General features: G+C 36.5%; 1 protein-coding gene across 12 annotated transcripts in view; it reads left to right on the forward strand.

Annotated features, from left to right (window-relative positions):
• LOC126916483 (uncharacterized) overlaps nucleotides 1–22,023 on the forward strand; it is a 274,193-nt gene that overhangs the window by 205,152 nt on the left and 47,018 nt on the right. For 11 of the 12 annotated variants that reach the window (XM_050722318.1, XM_050722315.1, XM_050722316.1 and 8 more), the window contains one exon: nucleotides 20,224–20,384. In XM_050722318.1, the coding sequence (XP_050578275.1) occupies nucleotides 20,224–20,384 (161 nt within the window). Of the gene's footprint in view, nucleotides 1–11,749; nucleotides 11,872–20,223; nucleotides 20,385–22,023 lie in introns of those variants that run through there. The other variant, XM_050722327.1, reaches the window with a different exon arrangement.

The raw sequence follows: 22,023 nt of genomic DNA on the forward strand, positions 1-22,023 counted from the left end.
AAAGACGTTCATAGAACAACATCGACTGAGAAAACTAGCCGGCTTTCCCGATCTCCCGATTAATATTTGAAGATTTCAAAAGAGAAATATCTTTCTCCTCGAGTAAATAAAATTGTTTCTAAATTTAATCTACCGCTCTTACTTCAAAAATACCAGGAAAAACGTGTATTTTTATTATTAACGGCTGATAAATGGAATTTATTTCCGGAAGCTCAGAAATCTACAAAAATCGTGAAAGGTTCGATCGATTTGAAAGAATGACTTTTGCTACAATTTGATATTAACATTTATCGTTAGACTATGGATCCTTATGCATTTATGCGAGTCTAAGGCGCAATGATAAACAGAATGCACATATTGTAATATAAAGAAATCTGTAAAGTGTCGAAAGTATAATACTTTATATAAGATTTAGTAGATAAGTCTTCTATGTAAGTTCCATTCTCTTAATTATATTCGTAAAAATATATATTTGCATAAATGTTTGCAATCCATTTATCACGGAGTAGAAGGCTTGAATTAAAGAACACACACAGACCATTCTAAGTTTATCTCGCATCACCAATCAAGATTTATATTGGCTACATTCTCATTCAAAGAAATTCATTGAAGGAGATTACGCTCGTTTCCATTGGAAATATCGAAAATGGAATTCCTTCGTCCTGCTGTTGCAACGGTACGCAGTTAGAGGTGGTGATGGTGGTGGTGGGAGAGAAAAAAAAAAATGAGAGATGAGAAGGGATAAGAAGGGTCGTGGCCGATGTCGACACGGCAGAAATTGTGCGGAATATCGAAATTACACGCGTGGTGCACGCGCAGCTCGGTGAGAACCGAGATAACCTCGTTTTGGGTGCAGCGAACGAAACGGGTTTCCTGCAGCCGGCTTTCGTCGTAGGGAGACGCTTTTGCATTCACGATGCCTCCATAGAATGCTGTTTCTAGAAATCAGAAACTCGCGAATCTTCATAAAATTAGCCCAATCTCCGGGTTTATTTAAGAATCTCCTTATTTCGAGAAATTACGAATTATCCTTTTTCTTGGTATCTTAGAACGACAAAACGTGGTTCCTAGAATCATAACGAACAATTAGGATACATTTTCTCAGCTGAAAGTGTGTAGCACCGTGGTTTGTGGAATGTATGGTTCATAAAATTATTCTAAGTTTATCCAAATTTTCTTCAAATTCTTCCCATTTTATCAAATCCCATTTTCCCAAAATTATCAATTTCTCTTTCTTTGATTTTTTAAAACTACGAAATATGATCCTTACAAGGGTAACTACGTTACATTTTCTATTCTGAAAGTACGTAGCATCGTGGTTCGTAAAATTATGCTGATTCCCAGTTGTCGTTAAAATTCCTCTCGTTTTATTCGCGAAATTAAAAACGAAGGGCAATTGTCTTATAAGCAATGTGTGAAATAAGTGTGTTTAGAGGCGACTAAGGAATTTTTGAATTTACGTAGAAATTATTAAACGACATTATTCAATTTTAGATACGCAAGAAACACTATGTTAACTGAAAGAATTTAACTATGACTCGATGATATCGTTCAAGGGTTGAAACTTGAGATTGTAACGAGGGTATATAAACGAGGTAAGAATTCTAATTCGAACAGACATTAAAACAATTAAACGTAACGTTAGTTGAAGGTTTTATTTACATATAAATACATTATTTATAGTATCTTATAACACAAAAACTTTTCAACGAAACAGGAGCGAGCTAGTTATTACCCAAGAACGCACTGGCCAACAAAAATCCGCTGAAAAAATTGTATAAGATAAACAGAAACAATATGATAAATACTTGATGCAGAAATAAATAAACATATGCACGATACAAAAACATGTGGATAATTACGTGTGTATAGTAACCCATATAGACAGTCTGAAATCGTTGCATCGTTTCGCCTTTCCCAGTAGACGGGTTAAAAATTGTCACGCACGCGAGACACACAGAGAACGCGATGGAAAGAGAGAAACGGTGAGGCGGGAAAGCAAAAGCGCGATAATAAAATGGCTGCGTGCAATTCGCGTACACTGGCCCCGGCTATCTGATCGTGAAAGCTAAAATACAACCACCAAATGCTCGTACTTTCTACTACGCTACTTATTGCGAGCTATGCGCGATAGCAAAGTGATAAAACGTCCTGCAAAACAAAGAGAGGGAGGGGGTGAAAGAGAGAGAGAGAGAGAGAGAGAGAGAGAGAGAGAGAGAGAAAGAGGAAGGTTAAGGGGAAAAAGAAGAAGAAGAGAGAAGAGACAGTGGTCGAGAGACAGAGAAAGAGAGAGAGAGAGAGAGAGGGAGAAGAGCTGGACGCAGCGGCGTCCCACTTTCCAAGCAAAAGATACCCGCGAAGATAGCTTGCACGGTCCTCGGACTCTTTCCAGCTAGGCGAAAAAATCGAAATGTGCTCGATAACTCGATTTACAAGCCGATACCACAGCTCTGCCGTGCCACTGTTTGCTCACGGCAATGATCACAGGTAATCGCAGCTCATTCCATATTTTTAGGATTTTTTGGATTTAGAGCGTTGTATAAGGAGAATCGCGATTTAGGTTAAAGCGAAGTTGAATTTTTGATACGTAGCAATGTGATGGAGATACGTATGGAAACGTGATAAAGGAAAAAGGAAATATGGAAATGAAAAGGAAGAATTTTTGTGGGGATTAGAAGTCATTCTGACGCTTTTTGGATTTTTTTTTAGGACTCACGCAGTGATCAGAGTTCATTCTGGATTTAACAATTTTGTTTTCTTTTTTTTTTCTTGTATAAGGAAAATAGGGATTTATGTTTGAGCAAAGTTGATTTTTAATAGGTGGAAATTCAATGATAATAAATAATAGTGAATAATGTGTGTAGAAACGCATATTAGTAAGAAATATTCTTAGGTAAAGAGGGACTTTTGGCGATCAGATGTCAGGCTGGATATTTAGGATCTTTTCATGACGAATGCAACACTACATTGTGTAATAGTGATTCAGATTAGGGTAACGGTAGATCTTTGATAAGTAGAAATATGGTATTGATATATAGTAGTCAATAGTATGTAGAAAGATTGTTGGAAAGAAGAAATGCTGATGAATTTTTGAATTTACTAAATGGCTCTTAAAGAAATGGTAAAGAGAGTATCAAATGAGATGTGGAAAAATAGGTGAAGGAAAATAAACAAATAATAGTAATGTTACATAATACTAAGAATATTACATCTGCAGTTTATTACGGAAATTTATACTGCATAGTAAAAAATACTGCGAAATTCCTGAAATCATCGAAAATTTTGAAGAATATAAAACGAAAAAGATAGAATCATTGAGAATGTGAAATGTACAAATACTCCAATATATTTAATCGGAATAATCTGTCATAGACACGATATTCTTAATAATATGAATATTAAAAAGCATCCAAAATTTTATTCGATTCATTAAAAACTATGTACATAAACAGAGTAAACTCTTTTAGAGTTTTCGAAACTCGTCGTTTCCACGAAAGCTTCTCTTAAACATGTTGACACGGAAGATCGTAGATATTCCTCGAATTGAAAATTGACGATTTTCAAATGGTAATTTAAAGTGCAATTTTTCAAGGTTAACAAGGAAATAGGTTGACGAATCAATCAGTCGGGTACAAACAGATAAGAAATTAAAGTTGAGAAATCGTTGTGCGGACTTTCACGCTTTAGAAGCCTAGATCTGTTTCTTTCAGTATAGTAAGCTACTTAATCGCCTATTCAAGACGCAGTATAATATGCAAAATCAAATGAACGTTATCAATAGTCTATTAAAAATTCCTCGATAACACGGATTTATTGCGAGTTGTTAAGAAAAAAGTGAAACTTTTGCTAGTTTTTTTACATACCATTAGAACAACATACATACTTACTGTGCCATATAAACGTCAATAGAAGTGTAAGATAGTAATTTGTTACACGATCAAATCACCATACCTTCGCTTCAGCCTATTTAACCTACATATTATCTACATTAATCTACATATTTACTCAAGAATAACTACTAGAATGAGTCACGAGCTCTTTCACGGTTTACATCCTCCTATTTTATCTGCTGATTATTTTCCTTAGATAACATTATCCACACACGAAAGAATAACATACAATTAGCGAAATGACGGTGTAAAATGTAGCACATCCTAGAGCACTCTGGTTAAACGCTGGCTGTATCACTTAAAATACTCGTCGTATGCATCTTTATAGCATGGATACATAATAGAGTAAGAATAAATATTATAAGGAATAAATAATAGGTAACATTAATTTCATAGGAATAAATATATATAGAATTAGAAAATATGATCAAAACACAAGAATAGAAATGGAAGTAAATTCGCAATCCTCTTAGAGAATAAAATATAAAACGTCGAAAAAGATACAAAAAAAAAGAGATCAATAATTAGCAGCTTTGAAATTTTTCCGCAAACATAATCGATCATCTACGATAATTTCCCATAACGTTCAACATTCTCATCTTTTAATGCCATCGGAAACTCCTTTCGCCACGGGATTAAAAATGAATAACGACGAATTGAGCTTAATCGATCGATTCCAATTCTTGAACTGGCTTTTTTAGTTCACGATCGATGGGTCTTCCGGTGGTTAGAAAGCGTAGGTTTACAGATGTTCTGTTTTCGGAAAGTTGTTGTGTATAATTCTTACACATCGGATCTGTTAATTTACCTAATTGTTTGCTGCGTGATAATTGAAATGGCATATATGTATAGTTGAGGTGATAAAAATATATTTGATGGAACATACTGTTGAAAATGAGAACGTGAGTTCGCGCTCGCCATCCATATGCAGATGCGCTAATTAAAATAAATAAAGATATTCTTTAATTAAAAAATTAAGATATTCTTTTGTTTTTATCCCTAGTCCATGTTAGAAAGTGCAATAAAGGTTTGATAGATTTATCCAAAGAATAAAATAATAGCTATTGTGATCCTACCTCTAAATACAGGAATAACAATAATCGAAGAAACATTTTATTTCAAATATAAAGCAACATGTAATGCTTTCATGTCGACGTATGAAACTCTTTAACGTATAAGACTAGAGATTGCTTTAAACATACGTCGTCTACCTATTAGCTACCAGTATGTAAAACGAAATTCTCTGGCTGGCAGACGAAAAGAAAATTAGAATTTGTAGGGGGTAAACGTGGAACGAGCAGCCGATGAAACGCGCCGCTGATAACTCAATTTACCGACAATTACGCGATTGTGATACGGTTAGTCGGGCGAAACGATAAGCACGCGCTTCGACCATTTGCATATCGGTATTGCAAATTTACGATCCGTGTACGATGGGACCGATTCCGGCTTCTGTCGAATGAGACGCCGCTCTTGAAAGGCCACGGCATAATTATTCATACGAGAGCGAGAAAACCTCGTGATCAGAGCCGGCGAGAACGACCATTCGCGATACCGCTCACAGAAATTTGCATATCACCGAGGAAATTTATGAACCGGCACGGTGGATCGATCATCTAACGCTCGACGAACGAACATTGTCGACGTTGTCGCTGTTCCAGCTGTAAACGAGCTGACATCCGATGTGCATATATACGATATACATAGATATACAGTGGATATGAAAAATACTCGAACGTACAGTAGAACTTCATCTGAGCTTGTCGGAGAGCAAACAGTTTATACAGGGAGTTTCACCTGAAATTATCTGCTTGGTTTTTGTTATTATTATTATTCGCGGCGAGAAGTGTTTGGATGGAAGTTGAACGGTTTCGAGGTTTGCATGTTCTGACATTATTTTGTTTCCTTTTTCTTTTTTGTTGATGAATGCGTCAAGGGCTTATGCAAGACAACTTTCATTTTTTAAATGGAATCATAGGGGTGTTTTTTAACGCGCTGATCGATGCAGCTCGCTATTCCCTGTGTAAAAGTATTGACAAAGTTCATCAGTTTAGCCGATATTTTGACATTTATTTTGTTAAATTTAACGTATAAAGTAAGGAAGGATGAAGATAAAATCAATGCTTTTTACGATAATTGTAACGTCAAGCCGAATTTTATTGGCAATTTAAGTCTGTTGCCGAAGATTCAGAAACAGATACGAAGACCGAGGATTAGAAACAGACGTGAAGAATATTTTCCCTTTCGTGCGTTACATTTGACAAATTCAAGTTAAACCATCCGCTAAGCTGATGGTTTTCCGGTATAAGCGTGTTAATACTTTTATCAACGAAATAACGAGTTGCATTAACAAAATATATAATTCCATTAAAAAAAAATCGAAGTGGAACTTGCTAAGCTCTTTCTATCTCTTTAACTTCTAAAAAGACAATAACATCAAAATTCGCAGCCCTCGAAAACATTCAACTTGCATCCAAAAATTTCCCGCTGCGAATAATAACAATGACAAAAATCGAGACTATGGTTTTGGGCCAGACGAATTCATGTAATAGGACCAATTTTTCTATTCGTTTCCGCGTTCAAATAAGTGAATTCAACCAGCAAACGTTCAGTTAATCGGATATCAACTAAAAGTCGCTTCCAATAAATGGAGCTCCACTGTAGCCTTATTTCCCCACGAAGCTTTTATCAGTCTTTTTATCAGGTAGCACGCTTCGTTTTCCTCGTATTACGTATCGCATAGTCATTCGAAGACATCACTGAATAATGAAATATAATATATCGTTGTAGATTTGTAGCTGTGCTGCTACGACTAATTTTTCCCTCTCATCTTCTTTCTCTTGCCTGGTTCACAGATATTGGTAGCCTTCTGCAAAATAATTTGACAGGATAAAATAATTCGCTTTTTTTAAACTCTGTTACGAATGATTTTTAGGACATTAGAAATCACAGGTTGACGAACAATTCCATTTTGGGGAAGTTTAGATTTTTTTTATCGAGTTTGTTAATCTCTCTGTTCGTAGTTTTGGCTCTTCATACGTGTAGGAACATGGGGCGTTTGAAAAAATTTCCACGCCATAAAAATAGGCCAACGAAGGCACACGAGAGAAGTAACCTTGAATCGCAATTGAACCCTCAATCGCGATGTCAGAAGACACCGGGGTCCAATTGTAGCTTTGAAGCACAATTGAACACTGGTTCACCATTCTTCCACTAATATATTTGAAGTCATCGAAATCACAGCTTCGTACTTCATCTTTATCAGTAGAGGGCCGATTGGGTCAACATGATCCATTAAGGGATCGGCGAAAGCTATTATTTTCACCTATATTAAATCTTCGACACCAGCGAAACATGGAAAGGGAAGAAGAATGGACGATGACTTGTGCGAAAGAGGAAGGGAAAGAGCGACTGATCGCAATGGAAAACGATCTTGGAAGAAGAAAGTCGACATCGGGCGACAATGTTTCGCGGGCATAAATCAGATCGGAGAAAGTTACAACCCCAATTAACCTCTGTGATACGGGATGACTCGTGCTGCAGGGTTCGTTGAACCGATCTCCGAGAAACGAGAGAACGCCATGAGCGGCAGCCCGTTTTGGTCCGTTCACCTGATAACAGATCGAGTAATGGCGGATAAATATAGACGCGGCCGGCCACCGTCTTTCCAAATTCGAATTTAGATTAAATCTAACCACTGTGATATAACGAATAGGAAAATAATTGTTTTTAGTTGACACAGAATCGAAGGACGCTAATTAATAAAAATTTATTTGCCTCGCAGATTGCTTTGATAGTCAAGGTATTGAGAATGTAATTTAATGTACAAAAATATCATAATTAAGCTACACATCGTGTTTTTAAATTTGAATATACATTTAATCTAACCGCTACAATATAATTGATAAGAAAATTAATTTCCATAGTTGGCAGACAGTCGAAGGATATTGATTATTTCGTTTTGCGAATGTAACATTAAAGTTATATAAATGTTACGTCTTTTTAGAATCTTAAATATCGCAATTGAAATTAAAAAGGTTTTCGATGTACGAAATTCTAAGGGTTCGATTAAATACATAAATGTACCGCGTAAACTACTTTTCTTAATTTTCCATCGATATACCTTCCACGTATCTTACATTATTTTTCCTCGGAAATATTCCAATGTTTTTCATACGGTACAATATACGTACTGAACACGATATACATAAAATATCGTAGAAAGTATTTGCAAAATGATAGGATATGAATTTTATCACATTCCCTGTACTACGATTATTCTCTGGTTCCTCAGGTATCTAATATACATATTATTGAAATTTAAAGGATTCCCTTTCACACGTAATACCGCGATTTCCATGACAATAATACGAAAATACTTGGCTCGACTCTCCCTCTGTAAGGGAACTTAATCCTCACGCAGAAGAAACTCACAATGGCCCCTTTCTACGTAATATTACGTCCGCCATCGCCGTCTTTCGCGTATTACTTCGTCGTTGAACGTCGCCCGCCTTAAAGCCGGCAATTTCTCCGATTTGACGGAGCGAATCGGCTGGATCGAACTCGCGCCCGCTCACAAAGGCTCCGTTCCACTTCTGAAAATCGTTCCGCCGGCAAAATCGTTCACTGGAACGACACGATAAACTTTCTACGTGCGTGCAACGACGAAACGCATCGAGTTCTCGGTTCCCTTTTGTGCACACGCAGCACACTCCCTTACACAGTGCGCGCAGCCTCTGTTTACGATGATGTAACTCTTCCGCGATTTATTCGCTCCACCTTTACCAACATCTCGTGTAAACGCCACAGAATTCATTCGTTTTATTTTATTCTTCTGTTCGGCCGCCGAACCACTTTTTGTACATTTCTGCCGTACAATTTGCACGTACATAATAGGCGCATAAAAGTTCCTTTCTCGTGTCACACAAAGCTGTATTATCAGTTTCGTTTAATTGACTTTGTGCAGATCGAAGATATTGGTAGTTGATATTCGGCTATTTCTAGGCATTTTCTCTTTTTTTTCATTCTTCTGTATCGTAATAAAGGTAAAATATTGGAGGATATTTGCTCGCAATTGACAAGATATTCTATAAATTTCTATCTTGCAATTTGCAGATCTCTTTGCTTTAAGAACGACAGTTATAAGTTTGTACGAGTAACTTCGTGGAGATTGAAGTTAATATTTAACTATTGATTATTCCTAGCCATTTTTCGTATCATGAGAAAGACCATAAACTGGAAAGTAAGGTAAGATCGTTACAATCTCTTTTTCGCAAGTTTATTTGGAAATTTCCTTTTCGAAAAAAAAAAAACAAGCACTATCGATCTTTGCAAACTTGTTTGAAAAGATTAATTTGCAATTGTTTCCCATCCCAAAAGAAACGCCAAAAACTACAGAGTAAGTTAAGATTCTTTCTCTTTTGTGGTGGCAACATTTCTCGTAAATTCCTCTTTGACAAAGAATTTACGCTTGGAGAAAAAGTTTCGTAAGACGAAGATCACGGGCTTGTCACAAGGAAGATTCGAATCGATACCGAACGATTAGCTTCGATTGTAATTCAATTGTCGTTTCTCGCGACGCGCAGTTTCGGGGCGGGCTGATTCTTTATTGGGGTGATTGACTGCTTCTCGAAGGTTGATCGGTCCATTCTTTTTTCTTCTTCTTGTCTCTCTCTTTCTCTCTCACTCTCTCTCTCGTCATCAGTCGTGAATTTCGAAAAGCCTATCGACAGAATGTGTTTGGTCTGTCGATGGCGCTGAAACACGCGCTCTGTCACGTCCCGTGTCGATATTTTCGGCCGATGAACGAGTGCGGAAAGAGGTGGTTCCTTCCTTAGGAATGCTTAGATCGATACTCGAGGAAATATGATTGCTTTCTGGAGAAATCTTCAGAGGTTCGAGAAACTTGGTCGAAGCGAAGTTTTAATAATAAAGAGGAAAACAAAAGAAGATTCGAAGATTTTGAGAAGCTGCACATTGTACGTTAATTAGATTTTGTTATGATCTAAGAGTAAAATAAAAAATTCTTGAACAAATATATAAGAAGGAACCGAAGAAATTAAATAATTGTTAATGTTAAACGTTTCGTTAGAATTTTCCAATATCGATATTAAAATTATAGTTAAGAGAAAGAGATAAGAGAAATTATAACTTACAGTTCTTATTTTCAAGACTAAAGATACTCCTATTTTTCTCTCTCGAGGTGTTCCAATACCTTCGAACGAACGAAAAGTTGCACACCTGTGAAATCAAAATGAGGGATAATGAAACGAATGGCGCAACAAAAGAAAGAAGAAATGGGAGGGAGAAAGGTCAAGTGATTACAAGTTCGCCGAGGGAACAGTCGAAATTCGTGGCTGTAATTTGCATGCACAGGAGGCGGGTTCAACGAACTCGAGATACACGGGGTCAATTCGTGGAGGGACCCTGGAACTTCCTTCAACGAGACCTAACCCCGTGAAACCTCGACCCGGCATTGAGGCGATGAATTACGAAAATGATCGAGGGAAAAAAAGACGAGGAAAGAGAAGAAGCGGCAACGCTTACGCATCGCGGCCCAATTCCTCCAATCTAATGAACGAAGCTATTGTCCGTGAAGTTGCAGGAGAAATCAGAGACGTTACGCGTGGATAATCGGCCGAAAACCGATGAAAATTTTAATTTCGCGCCGTCTTGACACAGTAATTGCTCGAATTAAGCCCGGAGGAATCATGGCGAGATTATGTAAATTGTAAGTTAATTTTGGTACCGTGGAAATTTCGTTCGGCTGGTGAAGTTTTTGTTCGACAAGATTGGGGGAATTTGAAATTGAAATTTGTGGAACAGTGGAAGGTGGAATCAGTGAGGTGGACAAGAATAATTAAAATAATAACCGTGGAATAATAATCACGAATATAATAATAATAGCTAATATAACAGTGGAAGGTGGAATTAATAAAATGAGCAACGATAACAATTGAAATAATAACGGTGATGAAATATTAATTACAGAGCAACAGCTTCAAGATTCACTGTGTTGCTATTTAACTGTATTCTTGTCTTTTGATTTTAACATTGAACATATATTTTATATAACTTCAAACACATTGTTTAATCTAAGTTATATTTTTGTCTTCTATTTTTTCATCTATTTTTACCTGCTTTATATCAAAATATTCCTTCTTAGCCGTGAAATGACATTACGCTAAGGATAAAGGTGTGCTTATTACATTACAAAGAACAGTTTCTAAAAATCTAATTGCGTACAATTAAAGGGTGAAATTCTATAAGATACGATACTGTAAGCAAGATTTTATATTTAACTATTTCGAAGTTGGTTGACGCACGAGAAATCGAAACGATTTCTACCCCTAATTCTACGCTTCAGTTTTATTATACGCAAGTTCTACAGCTCAACTTCGTAACGTGTAATGTCTATAATTCAGTTTCGTGAGCCAATTGTGAAGATTCGCGAAAGACCTAAAAATTATAACACCCTAACGATCGAACAATCTCCACCCCCATTTATGCTCCAGTTTCGTGACATCCGATTTCTGCAATTCAGCTCCGCGATAGCCAAATTCAAAGTTTGATCGACGATTGGTTGGAAGTCGAAAGATTCACGGGTGCTGGTGGAACGCGTCGATAAGTATCACGAAACGAACTTCGCCTCTCCTCTTCCCTTCGTCATAGGATCCCCCCATCGCCCCGTGTTCCGAACGTCTTCACCGACGGTCGTTCGTCGTGCAACGTCGAGGTTCAACGAACCCGGGATGACGTGATACTGCCATGTTGGGAATTTATTATCTGACTCCGTTGTCCAACGACCCCCGCTTTTTGTGTATCGCGACGCGACCGACCGTTCCTCTTTCTTAGTTCCTTTCCGATTTCACCGGGGGAGGATCGCAAGGCGTGCACGCGCGAACGTGGCACCACGTGGCACGCGGCCGCCATCAACGATTTTCCAACGGTACCAACCGCCCAGGAACACGGTGGCGAACAGGTTCGTGGAATTTCTTTTCCAATTCGAGATATTAGTAGAATTTAGTTGGAATTTAATCGAACATTCTGCTATTTTTTATTCGATAGTCGGTTTGCAAATTGGTGTGTTAAATAGAGGTCGCGGTTAGTAGAATGCTGGTGCGATTACGATTGATTTTTTCTGATTCGAAAGCAGTTTTTGGGCGTTAAGTAGGCACTTGAAAACGACAGGCTTTGTGAAGATTAATCGTATTTGTGTAAGAGAGAGAGAGAGAGAGAGAGTTTGTGATGTTTCTTTGCGACTCGAGATACCAGTGGAATTTATTTGGAATTTAGTCGAAGGTCGTGCTTTTTGCCTTTAGAAGCGAGTTTGTTAAGTAGAGCTTACGATCAGTTCTGCAATGCTGTTGGGATTACGATTGATTTTTTCTGAATTGAAAGCAGTTTTTAGGCGTTAAGTAGGCGCTTGAAAATGACAGGCTTTGTGAAGATTAATAGAGAGCTCGGTCGAAGGTTGAGACGATGGTGAAGAGATTCGTGAAATTTCTTTGCACTTGCAGATATCAATGGAATTTATTTGGAATTTAGCCGAAGGTCGCGTGTTTGAAAGTTGGTTCGCTAAGTCGAAAAAAGTTGCGATTAGTTATGGAATGCTGTTGGGGTTACGATTCATTTTCCGTGAATTGAAATAAGTTTTTTGGTGTTAGGTAAGTATTCAAAATTGACAGAGTTTGTGAAGATTAGTAGAGAGTTTGATCGAAGGTTGAAACTATGGAGAACAGGAATTTCTTTACGAAATATAATTCGAAATATTTTTTCGATTGCAAATTGCTTTGAAAATTAGTTTGAAAATTGAATGGAGTCACTATGAATTCTTAGTGAATTTAAACGAGTCTTTGAGTGTCGAGTATACTTATGGATGACAGAATTTGCGACAATTAATACAGGGTTCCATCGAAGATTTGTGAAATTTCTTTTCATTCGAGATATTGGTGGAATTTATATAAAATTTTGTCGAACGTGTTGTTTTTTTTTATTTTTGGTTTGAAAATTGGTTTGAAAATTAATTAGTTGCACAGAGGTTGCGATTAGTTCTGGAACGTTACTGGTATTAATTTGACGAGTGTTTGAGTGTTAATTATTTAGAAATTGCAGGGTTTGTAAAAATTAATAAACAATTCGATTAAATGTTAAAAAGACGATGAAAAGATTCACGGAGTTTTTATGGAATTATAATTTAATCGAAATGCTTTCCAATTTGAGAGTTGTTTTAAAGTGGACGTTGTTAAACGATTTTTGGTGAATTGAAATCAACTTCCCGTGTGTTAATTAATTCTAAAGGTAGATCGAACGAAGGCTAGAACGGTGGTGAAACGGTTCGTGAAATTTTTTCGACATTTGAGATATTTGTAAGATTTCTTTCCAAAAATTGTTGGAGTATTGAATTTCCGAGTTCTTGAAATATTCGGATTTAAAGCTTGAATCGAAAAGAAGCATTCGGTAGTTCATGTATAACAAACAGAATTTCTATAGAAAATTCAACATTTAGCTGAGTATTATATCACATTTCACGTTAACTGAATGTAACTTAATACGAATTCGTATTTTCCCAGCAAAGAATCTTTAACCTTTACACAAACGAGCTATACCAAAGCGCGTGGTTATACGCGATAGAATTGCACTAAGAATTTCAAAGAATTTTTCCAGCAATAATAAATATTTCTCAGTTAATTAATCTCGCGTCAAACGTGCAAACACAAAATTCTGATCGAACGTCTAACGTTGCATCGTAATGGCAAAGCATAGAAACTGCTAGGTTTTTAATTAAACATTCCAACTACGTATATCTAACTGAGGTCGTTGACGTGTTTACGCGAAACATGATTAAAGGTCCTCTATCTGAAAAATTCACGACTGAAATTCCATCTAGTGCAGGTGTAGAAATTACCAACAGTACGATATTATTGATGTTTACTAGGAAATACTCAAGTTACTCGTATACAGCTTCTTCACTATCATAAGCAGCGTCGTGTTTCGTCAGTTTATCTACACACAAATAATGCCATCATATAAACGCTTTGTCAGAATGCTATAAGAATTTTGTGTTAATTATTTTAGAATATTTGAAAATACCGTACAATTGTTCTACTGTTCTATAAAGAATCAAAAAAAAAAAGAAAAAAAATCGTATTCTATTAAAACGTTTAATATTCGATAATTTGATTAGAAATAGCAAAAGAACGCTATGAAGTATCAATAAGACACTAACCTGTAGCTATATAACATTATATAACATCGATAACACTGTGGTTAACCGCGTAACATTGATTCTACTGTAAAAATCCCCATCGCTAATTTTAAGAAGAATTATTAAAAATAACAAAACATTTTTACGAAAAATACCAAAACGTTAAATTCTATAAGATATATATAATAATAACGAAGAGAGAAAAATTCTCCACTCCACTTCTCGTCGTTCTACTATTTTATTAGAAACAACTGGTGATAACCCGAAACGTTTTCCTGAAGAATTTCGATGGGAACGATTCACTTCCCTCTTACGACGCGGCTTTCCTATTCTCCTTGGAAATCCATTGGAAAGTCGCGAGATTGATTCCGCTTATATGGGCTGGCGCGAGTGAAGATGTTCGCCGGCCGCCTTAATTGACGGCTCTGGCTTTATTCGATGGCGCGTGCAGCTTTCGAACGGCCTTGCAGAAACCGTTTTCCCGTCCCTGATCGCCTCGCAAAACATCCAGCCCCGACTGAAAGCCGATCGGATCGAAAGCTGTTCTCTCATCGCGTTTCTCGTCGTTTCACGGGGATTTCTATGAGTGCGATCTGGTTATACTGGTTCCTCCTTCGTTGGAGAATTATTTTCGAGAAGTACGGGAAACAGGGTTGCCGTGGAATTTTTCGAACTGACGTAGTCGTAGCTTTGCTTCGAAATGCGTTTGAAATGTGAGGAACGTGGATGGTTTTGAAGAATCGAAGAGGCATAATAGCAAAAGTTGATGGCTGTACCGGTTACGTCGATCGTCCATTCTTCGTTGGAATATTATTTTTCATTACGAAAGGAGAGGGTTTCCTTGGAATCTTTTGAATCGATGCAACGCCAGCTTTGCTTTGCTTTGCGAGGCAGACAATGATCTTTGACCGAAGAATTTCAAATTGATGGACGTACCGGATAGATGATGCATGTAACAATGTGGTTACATTGAATCTTCTTTTATTAGAAAATTATTTACGAGCAAGAGAATCGATGCAGTGAGTAGGTTTGCTTTGAAATGATTTTTAAAATGCCAACAGAACAGTGGTTTTTCGTCGAAGAATTTCAAACGGAGAATGATGGATGTAGTTTGGAAGATGTTTAAGGTATAGAAAACGCAAGGTTGTTGTAATTCTTTGAATATTCCTGGGAAATTAGTTTCGTACGCGGTGGGAAAAGATTCTTTGGATTCTTTGATTCTTGAAATCTTTAAAGATTCTTTAAAAAGTCAACTAATCGAGCTAATGTAACATTATCGCGATTTCCGATGGAATTTTCGATAGAAAAGAGTCAGACGAATGCTATTTTCTATTCTATTAAATTTCATATAAATTTCTATTAATCAGAAACTAGAAAAATTAATTATTCCGAGAACTTGTAAGTTACCTCGGGTTTACGATGAAATTATTTCCTCGTTAAAAGGCATTACTTACGATTTAAAAGCAATTGAAATTGATACGAGAAAAGTTTGGATTGCCCTCTCGCCGGAAGAATTTCGATCCAACGAACCGAGTGCACGCTTTCTCGTCTTCGAAATCGTTCAACTTCCACTTGCAAGTAATTTTGCATCGAAATGAATCGTCGTAAAACAATCGAGGTTGCCTCGAACGGAAGTTCAGTTTACCGTCTTGCACGGAGAATTTTAATGAAAGAACCTGCTATTACATTGCCTTTTAAAACAATCATAAAACTATTTAAATTGACTTTAGAGCTAATTCTACCACTTGGAATTTCAAATAAATGTCGTTCCTAATCCATGTCCTAATTTCATTTTCTAGAGTTGCCTTTTCATTAATCCTTTTACTTATCTTACAAGAGGTGACATTTTACCAATTATTAAAACTATTAAAGTTATTTTCTATTATCAGTTTGATTAAAACCGATTATCCAACATATTCTCGATTACTAAAATTATTAAAGATAATTATTAAAACTTTTGCAATTATTACAATTGTCCAGAATAATTAAACCCATTCCCAATTATATCCAATTTATTACAGATAACCGTGTATTTCTAAATACACTAAAAATGCTATTATTTAATTTAGTATTTTTATTCAAAAAAGATTTAGAAAAAAGGTATTATTTAAATTATTAAAATCATTTATTGGGAATTTTTTCAATCGCCGAAAACGTTCGATTCGATCATAGGACAGGATCGTAGAATGATCGAGACTTAATTTGTCAACTTGATAGGAATTTTAATTAAAGAAACGTCGATCGAACGGCCGATTCTCTCAGTTTTTCCTCTCATCGACTTTTTCCCCTCAAACGAAATTGAACTTTTACTCGATACAACTATTACGCCATGCAGTTTGACAACATAATTGAGATTAATACGAAGAGCGCGCAATTTCTTCCCTGTACGAGTACGATCATATTAATCGAGAGAAAAACGCGAAACGATCGTTCCTCTTTGATCGTCCAGTCTTTTCTTTCTTCCAGGAAGACCAACCGAACGCTTGCGAAACCGATATATCGTTTTATTAAACGTGTTCTCCCAGACGATGGTCGTTAAAGTTCTTCCCAAGTCGATGTAATTGAAATCGACACGAAATAATTTTGATTACCATCGTTAATGGCGGATAATTATCGACAGTTTCTTGCCAATTCAACGTCATTCACCGTTTTCAACGCGATTAAATTAACACGTTTCTATTTAGATGTCGAACTAGGAGCATTAGTTAAGCAGTTGCTTTCTTAATCAGATATTTCTTTAGACACGAAGAATTACGCGAAATTAATGACAGGGAAGTAAGCAGATTTAGCTAGATTGATCTTAACTTTTGTAAATCGACGATGGCGTAATGTGTTTGTAATGCAAGTGAAAGGGTCGCATAGGATGAGTAAGTTCTTAATTGTAGAATTGAAATCTTAACCGATACGTATTCGTCGGTTACAGAGGTTTTTAGGATTTTTTTTTTATAATTATTGCATCACGGATGTTCAAACAAACTGGTAATTTCGTGAATATAATTTTTAGGAAACGTAACATGGAGATTTATTTTAGCTGGTGAACCGAAAGGCACGGACTAAGTAATAATAAATAAATAATAATGATAAATAATATATTACCATGTATACGTTATCTTGGATATTGTATCATATGTATTGTAAATATCGAATTTTGCAAATTTTAGCAGCTTTAAATCTTCTATAGATATATATAAACATTCGCGATCTGATAACAATATTTTTATAATAACTTTCGCGATATGATATCGCATATATTGTTGGAACCTTTAAATTGTATACTTTTCATTCTTTTCTAATTTGTCTATTATACCGAATAATTTACTGTGAATACCGTGTACATTTTTGCGCGCTTAAGTGCATAAATATTCACGATCCACCAATTAGTGATTGATGTCTAACAATTATCAAATTGCAGGATCTTCAAAAATTTGGAAAATAAAGAGAGTTAATAAAAAGCAAAGCAACGTTATAAATCGATCTCTCTTTCGAAAGTAGCAATAATAATATAAAGATAGGAATTCTTAATACAAAACTGTTAATAATAAAAATTCTACATGCAAAATATATTTCAAATATCATAGCATTCTAATCGTGTCTGTATGTTATAAATATTTATTTATTTTCATTTTGTATGTTGTAAAATGAGTTGTTAAATTCTCCTTTTTTTTTTTTTATCTTTAAGATATAGTTTCGTCTTTTTTGGGCAGACAAAAGTTAGGTACATCTGCATGTAATTTCCTCTAAGCCACATGACGTTACAAGTGCCTAACAGATTAATCAATTTCACGTCGAAAACGTTTTTTATCAAAGAACCTACAGAGGCACAGCTGTTTTACGTGTCTTCCTAAGCATCTCTTTCTTGCCTTTCTCTTCGACGAACATCGTGACACGTTGCGAAACGAACTTTTTGCCAGCCGCAACTGGATGATCCCCGTTTTTGCGCTCGTTGAAATCTCCGCTGGTTTATTTTGAAATAAACTGAATTTTCATTTCGATTACACGTGCAGAATCACGGCGAACGTCTCCCGCGAAAATCGCACACTATTTCTCGTTTACTCTCCTCCAAATAATTTCCCAAGCTAAGTATCCTTTATTTATTTATTGTTATATGAAAAAGCTTCTCACGATAAGGTTACTCCATTAAAAATAATTTTTCATCACCGTCACCCTTTATACGAGATTTTAAGATCATCGATATCATTATAGCTAGATCTCTATATTTTATTTTTCGATATCTTCGAAGAGCGTGAAAAACAAATTCAACGATATTAATAACTATACCGTCGTTGTTATCCATTGCCATCATTCGATCTCGAGATATTCGCGTGTAAAAATTGAAATTAAAATTTCCCATAGATCCATGCAGCGCGTTTATTCTAATTTTTATATCCGGGCACGAATGTGCGAATCGGTGAGCCGAGCTTTCTAATTATTCAGAGCTTTATTCCACCTTTTTGAACAATTAAAATCCTTAATATTGGGTTGGCAACTAAGTGATTGCGGATTTTGTCAATACCACCTAATGACAAAATCCGCAATCACTTAGTTGCCAACTCAATAATTCTCAAAACTTTTAACAACGCTATCGTCTCCTAAATCGTACAATTTTCTCGTCTACTAAAGAAGATCGTTATCAGATTCACACAAGTCGCTATTCTTCGTTTCGTCGAATAATCGTAACACTGTGTGGCTACGTAAGACGTTAAGAATCGTATAGCAAGCGAGAATAAGTTTGGTCAGAATCGACCAGTTTAACAGTGAATTTATGGTTTTACAGTGCCTGTAGTAGATCTGGTTCTAATACACACAGGTTGCAGATATCGCGTCAGCAGACGATTTAATGTTAAACACTGGAAGCGCGTTAGGCGCTTGGAAGTTATGGAACAGTGTAGCTTAAAAGCCATTTTATCTGGAAATGTACTAAATGTGGTTCGGACCTTTGTTACCGGTCGCCATTCAATTTGATTTGTTATTTTAGATTGCTCAATGTAATAATGGTCGTACGCCTGAATGTACTGCGAACGATGGAAAGTACTTGGATAGGAAGGAGAAGGAGGTTATTCCGATGAGGCAGAGGACGAGGAACGTGTAGGAAATTTCATTTGAAAGCGAGCCAGATCTTGTTCGACGCGGTCTGATTCGTGGCGTAACGCGTGTCGGTCTTTAATTACTGTCGCGAAATAGCTCCGATGGCACGTCATTGTTATTATGAAGCCGAGCGTTTGTCAGACGGTTGCTCTGGCAGCTGGTCGGTTCGCTAAAAGGTTTCGAAATCCTCTCCGATTGTATGTCAGAAACAAACTTCGTCTTCAAATGACAGAATTTGTCCGAATTACGTATTAAACTGTATACAAGAGACGTGGAAAACTAGCGAAAATTTTCCATGACTAACTGTGTCAGTGACTATGAAAGTGATTTCGATCGAGTATAGATTTCATTATATTGTATATATTGTCGTAACGTAGATCGATAGGACGTTCGAGAAACGAAGAATTCGACTTCTTTTAGTTTCAGACCTACGTCATTTCGTAATCAATTTAATTTCGTAACAAATTAATTAGAATTCTGTTAATCTCCACTTCTCCACTGAACCGTGCATTACGTTAATATGAATCGTCAAGTACTCGCATCTACTTTAATAGAAATTTTTATTTATGAAATTTATCTCGATACAAACTTCAATACATAAAATCCTTGTATTTGAAAAAACTTTGTCTTTTAAAAAATTTCTGCGATTAAAAATTGATTCAACGCCTCGATATAAAAACCATACGTTTCTACGCGATTCATGCGAAGCATATTAAACAGGTAACAGTATATAGAATACGACAAAGAGTATTGCGTGAAAATGACAAACAAACGGATTAACGTGACGAACAAGTAAATAGAAAGAAATTCGAAACGACGAAGACAAAGTACATCGAAGAAGCGAGCTCGTCGATTAAATAAATCCTTCGGGAAACTTTCCCTTCGACCCAGACATATCGACGAGCACGAACCAATCCTATAGAGAGGCATCCTCGCCAATTTTCCAATGGAAGATCAACAAAGGAAATTAGATCTCTATCTTTGAAATCGAACCGAATGAAACTAGAGCATTTCGATTGAACCTTCTATCGTTTGTTGCAGAGTGGAAAGCTCAGCGTTGCAGTTGGTGTACCCGCTGGATTCTCGTCCGGTGCAGCTAATCTTCCGGGGGTTGCAGGTGGTCAAGGAGAAACGAGCCCTCCTCCGAGATGTCTCGGGCGTTGTTAAACCCGGCGAACTTTTGGCCGTCATGGGCCCCTCAGGTAACGTACATTCATATTAACAAATTAATATTAACGCGCGATATTAACCCCTTTATGATGCAAACTTGGATCAACTTGGTCGCATCAACTGTCTGATAAAAATGTTTCTAAATGCTATATGTATCTATATTTTCATTATACGGATTTTCTTTGCCATCGTGCGTCAAGTTAGACGTAGTTCGACGTCAAGTTAGAAATTAAATTGGTAGACTGAGGGATGGATGAGGGTTAAGAATACTCCACCCTCTGGTCTCCGATCCCCTGAATCGGAATAATCCTTCAATCTCCCGACAGATTGGTTGTACGAAAGCTGGCAGCAATAGTTTCTCTTCTTGGCAGAATTGATTTAGCGATTGATCGAGAGATAAAGCAAATCTTCGTTGGTAGAGGTTTAGGAATTTTCTCTACGGTTTAAGTGATTTAAAAGTTAAAAATGATTCTACCAATCGGTAGGATGTCATTTATTTTGTATCATCGAACTTTCCTCTATCGATGGATTGTGTAAATTTTACTCCCGAAAGAGGATGGATAGTTTATCGAATTGTTTGCCAATTAATTGACTTTCTTGTTGATCAAATTCTTCGTTAAAATCTGCGGCTTATCTTTTAAACAGTCTTCCGATATGAAGATATATGCGACGTAATGATAGATTTTTCATGTTGAAATTATTTTTTGACGTTTTAACGTGCAACTGTATCGTCGGTTTAATTATTCTAGTACGTGTTGTTATTTTTACATTGGACTAAATTCATCCATGCCACGTCTTTGCCCTTTCCATTGCTTGAAAAGTAAACTCATAGGACGATCGTGACGCGACATGCATATTTATCACGGCGTAGAACGATCAGCGCAATTTTTCGGCCAGAGAAAAATTTCGTTCGCCTCGTTTAGACTAATTGACCGTTTGTTTCGTAGCGATTCTCGCGAATGCTGATGACCCGATCGGGTTTCCGTGGCCCTCTATTGGACAATTTCGTGGCAGTTTGCGTCATTCGTTTATTTCGCGGCCTCTGCTTCAGCCATTTCGCGCTCGTAACTCGTCCTCCCCCTTTGCTTCTATTTGAGAACTTGTGTGCACATTCGCCATATTTCGCAACGTTCATCAACGATGCCTTTAGTTACCGAGGACAAGGTTGGAATTAAGAGACAAATTATTGGAGTTCATATTCTTCATATTATATTTGCAAGTCCCAGAATATAAATAGCAAACATCGTAGAACTTCGATCAACCCTCTCTGGGTTCTGATTAAAATGGTCAAAAGTCGTAAAAAAAACGTCCAATTCCTTTTTATGATAAAAATTGCTTGTTGGTTGTTGTAAATAATGTAGAGAGACGTGTTTTGTTCCTTGTGAATATTTTAACTCATTTTCGTTTACTTCGATAATTGCAATATATTTTGGAACAGGTCATTCATAAACCAGTGTCAGGGTTTACATTTTTTGTTCAGAACGCATTATGAAATTTATTGCGAAATTCATCGTGCGCTATTAACTATACATAAATATATTTATTTATTTACTAACAAATAATGAACAGATCCGAAATATATAATACGATACTTGCCAGATCGGATCTCTGCTTACACCATATTTCTTTTATCCTCTTCACCAAAATTCGAATATGCAAAAACACCGATCG

The sequence above is a fragment of the Bombus affinis genome, chromosome 5 (assembly GCF_024516045.1).
Source record: "Bombus affinis isolate iyBomAffi1 chromosome 5, iyBomAffi1.2, whole genome shotgun sequence".
NCBI classification, from domain to species: Eukaryota; Metazoa; Arthropoda; class Insecta; order Hymenoptera; family Apidae; genus Bombus; species Bombus affinis.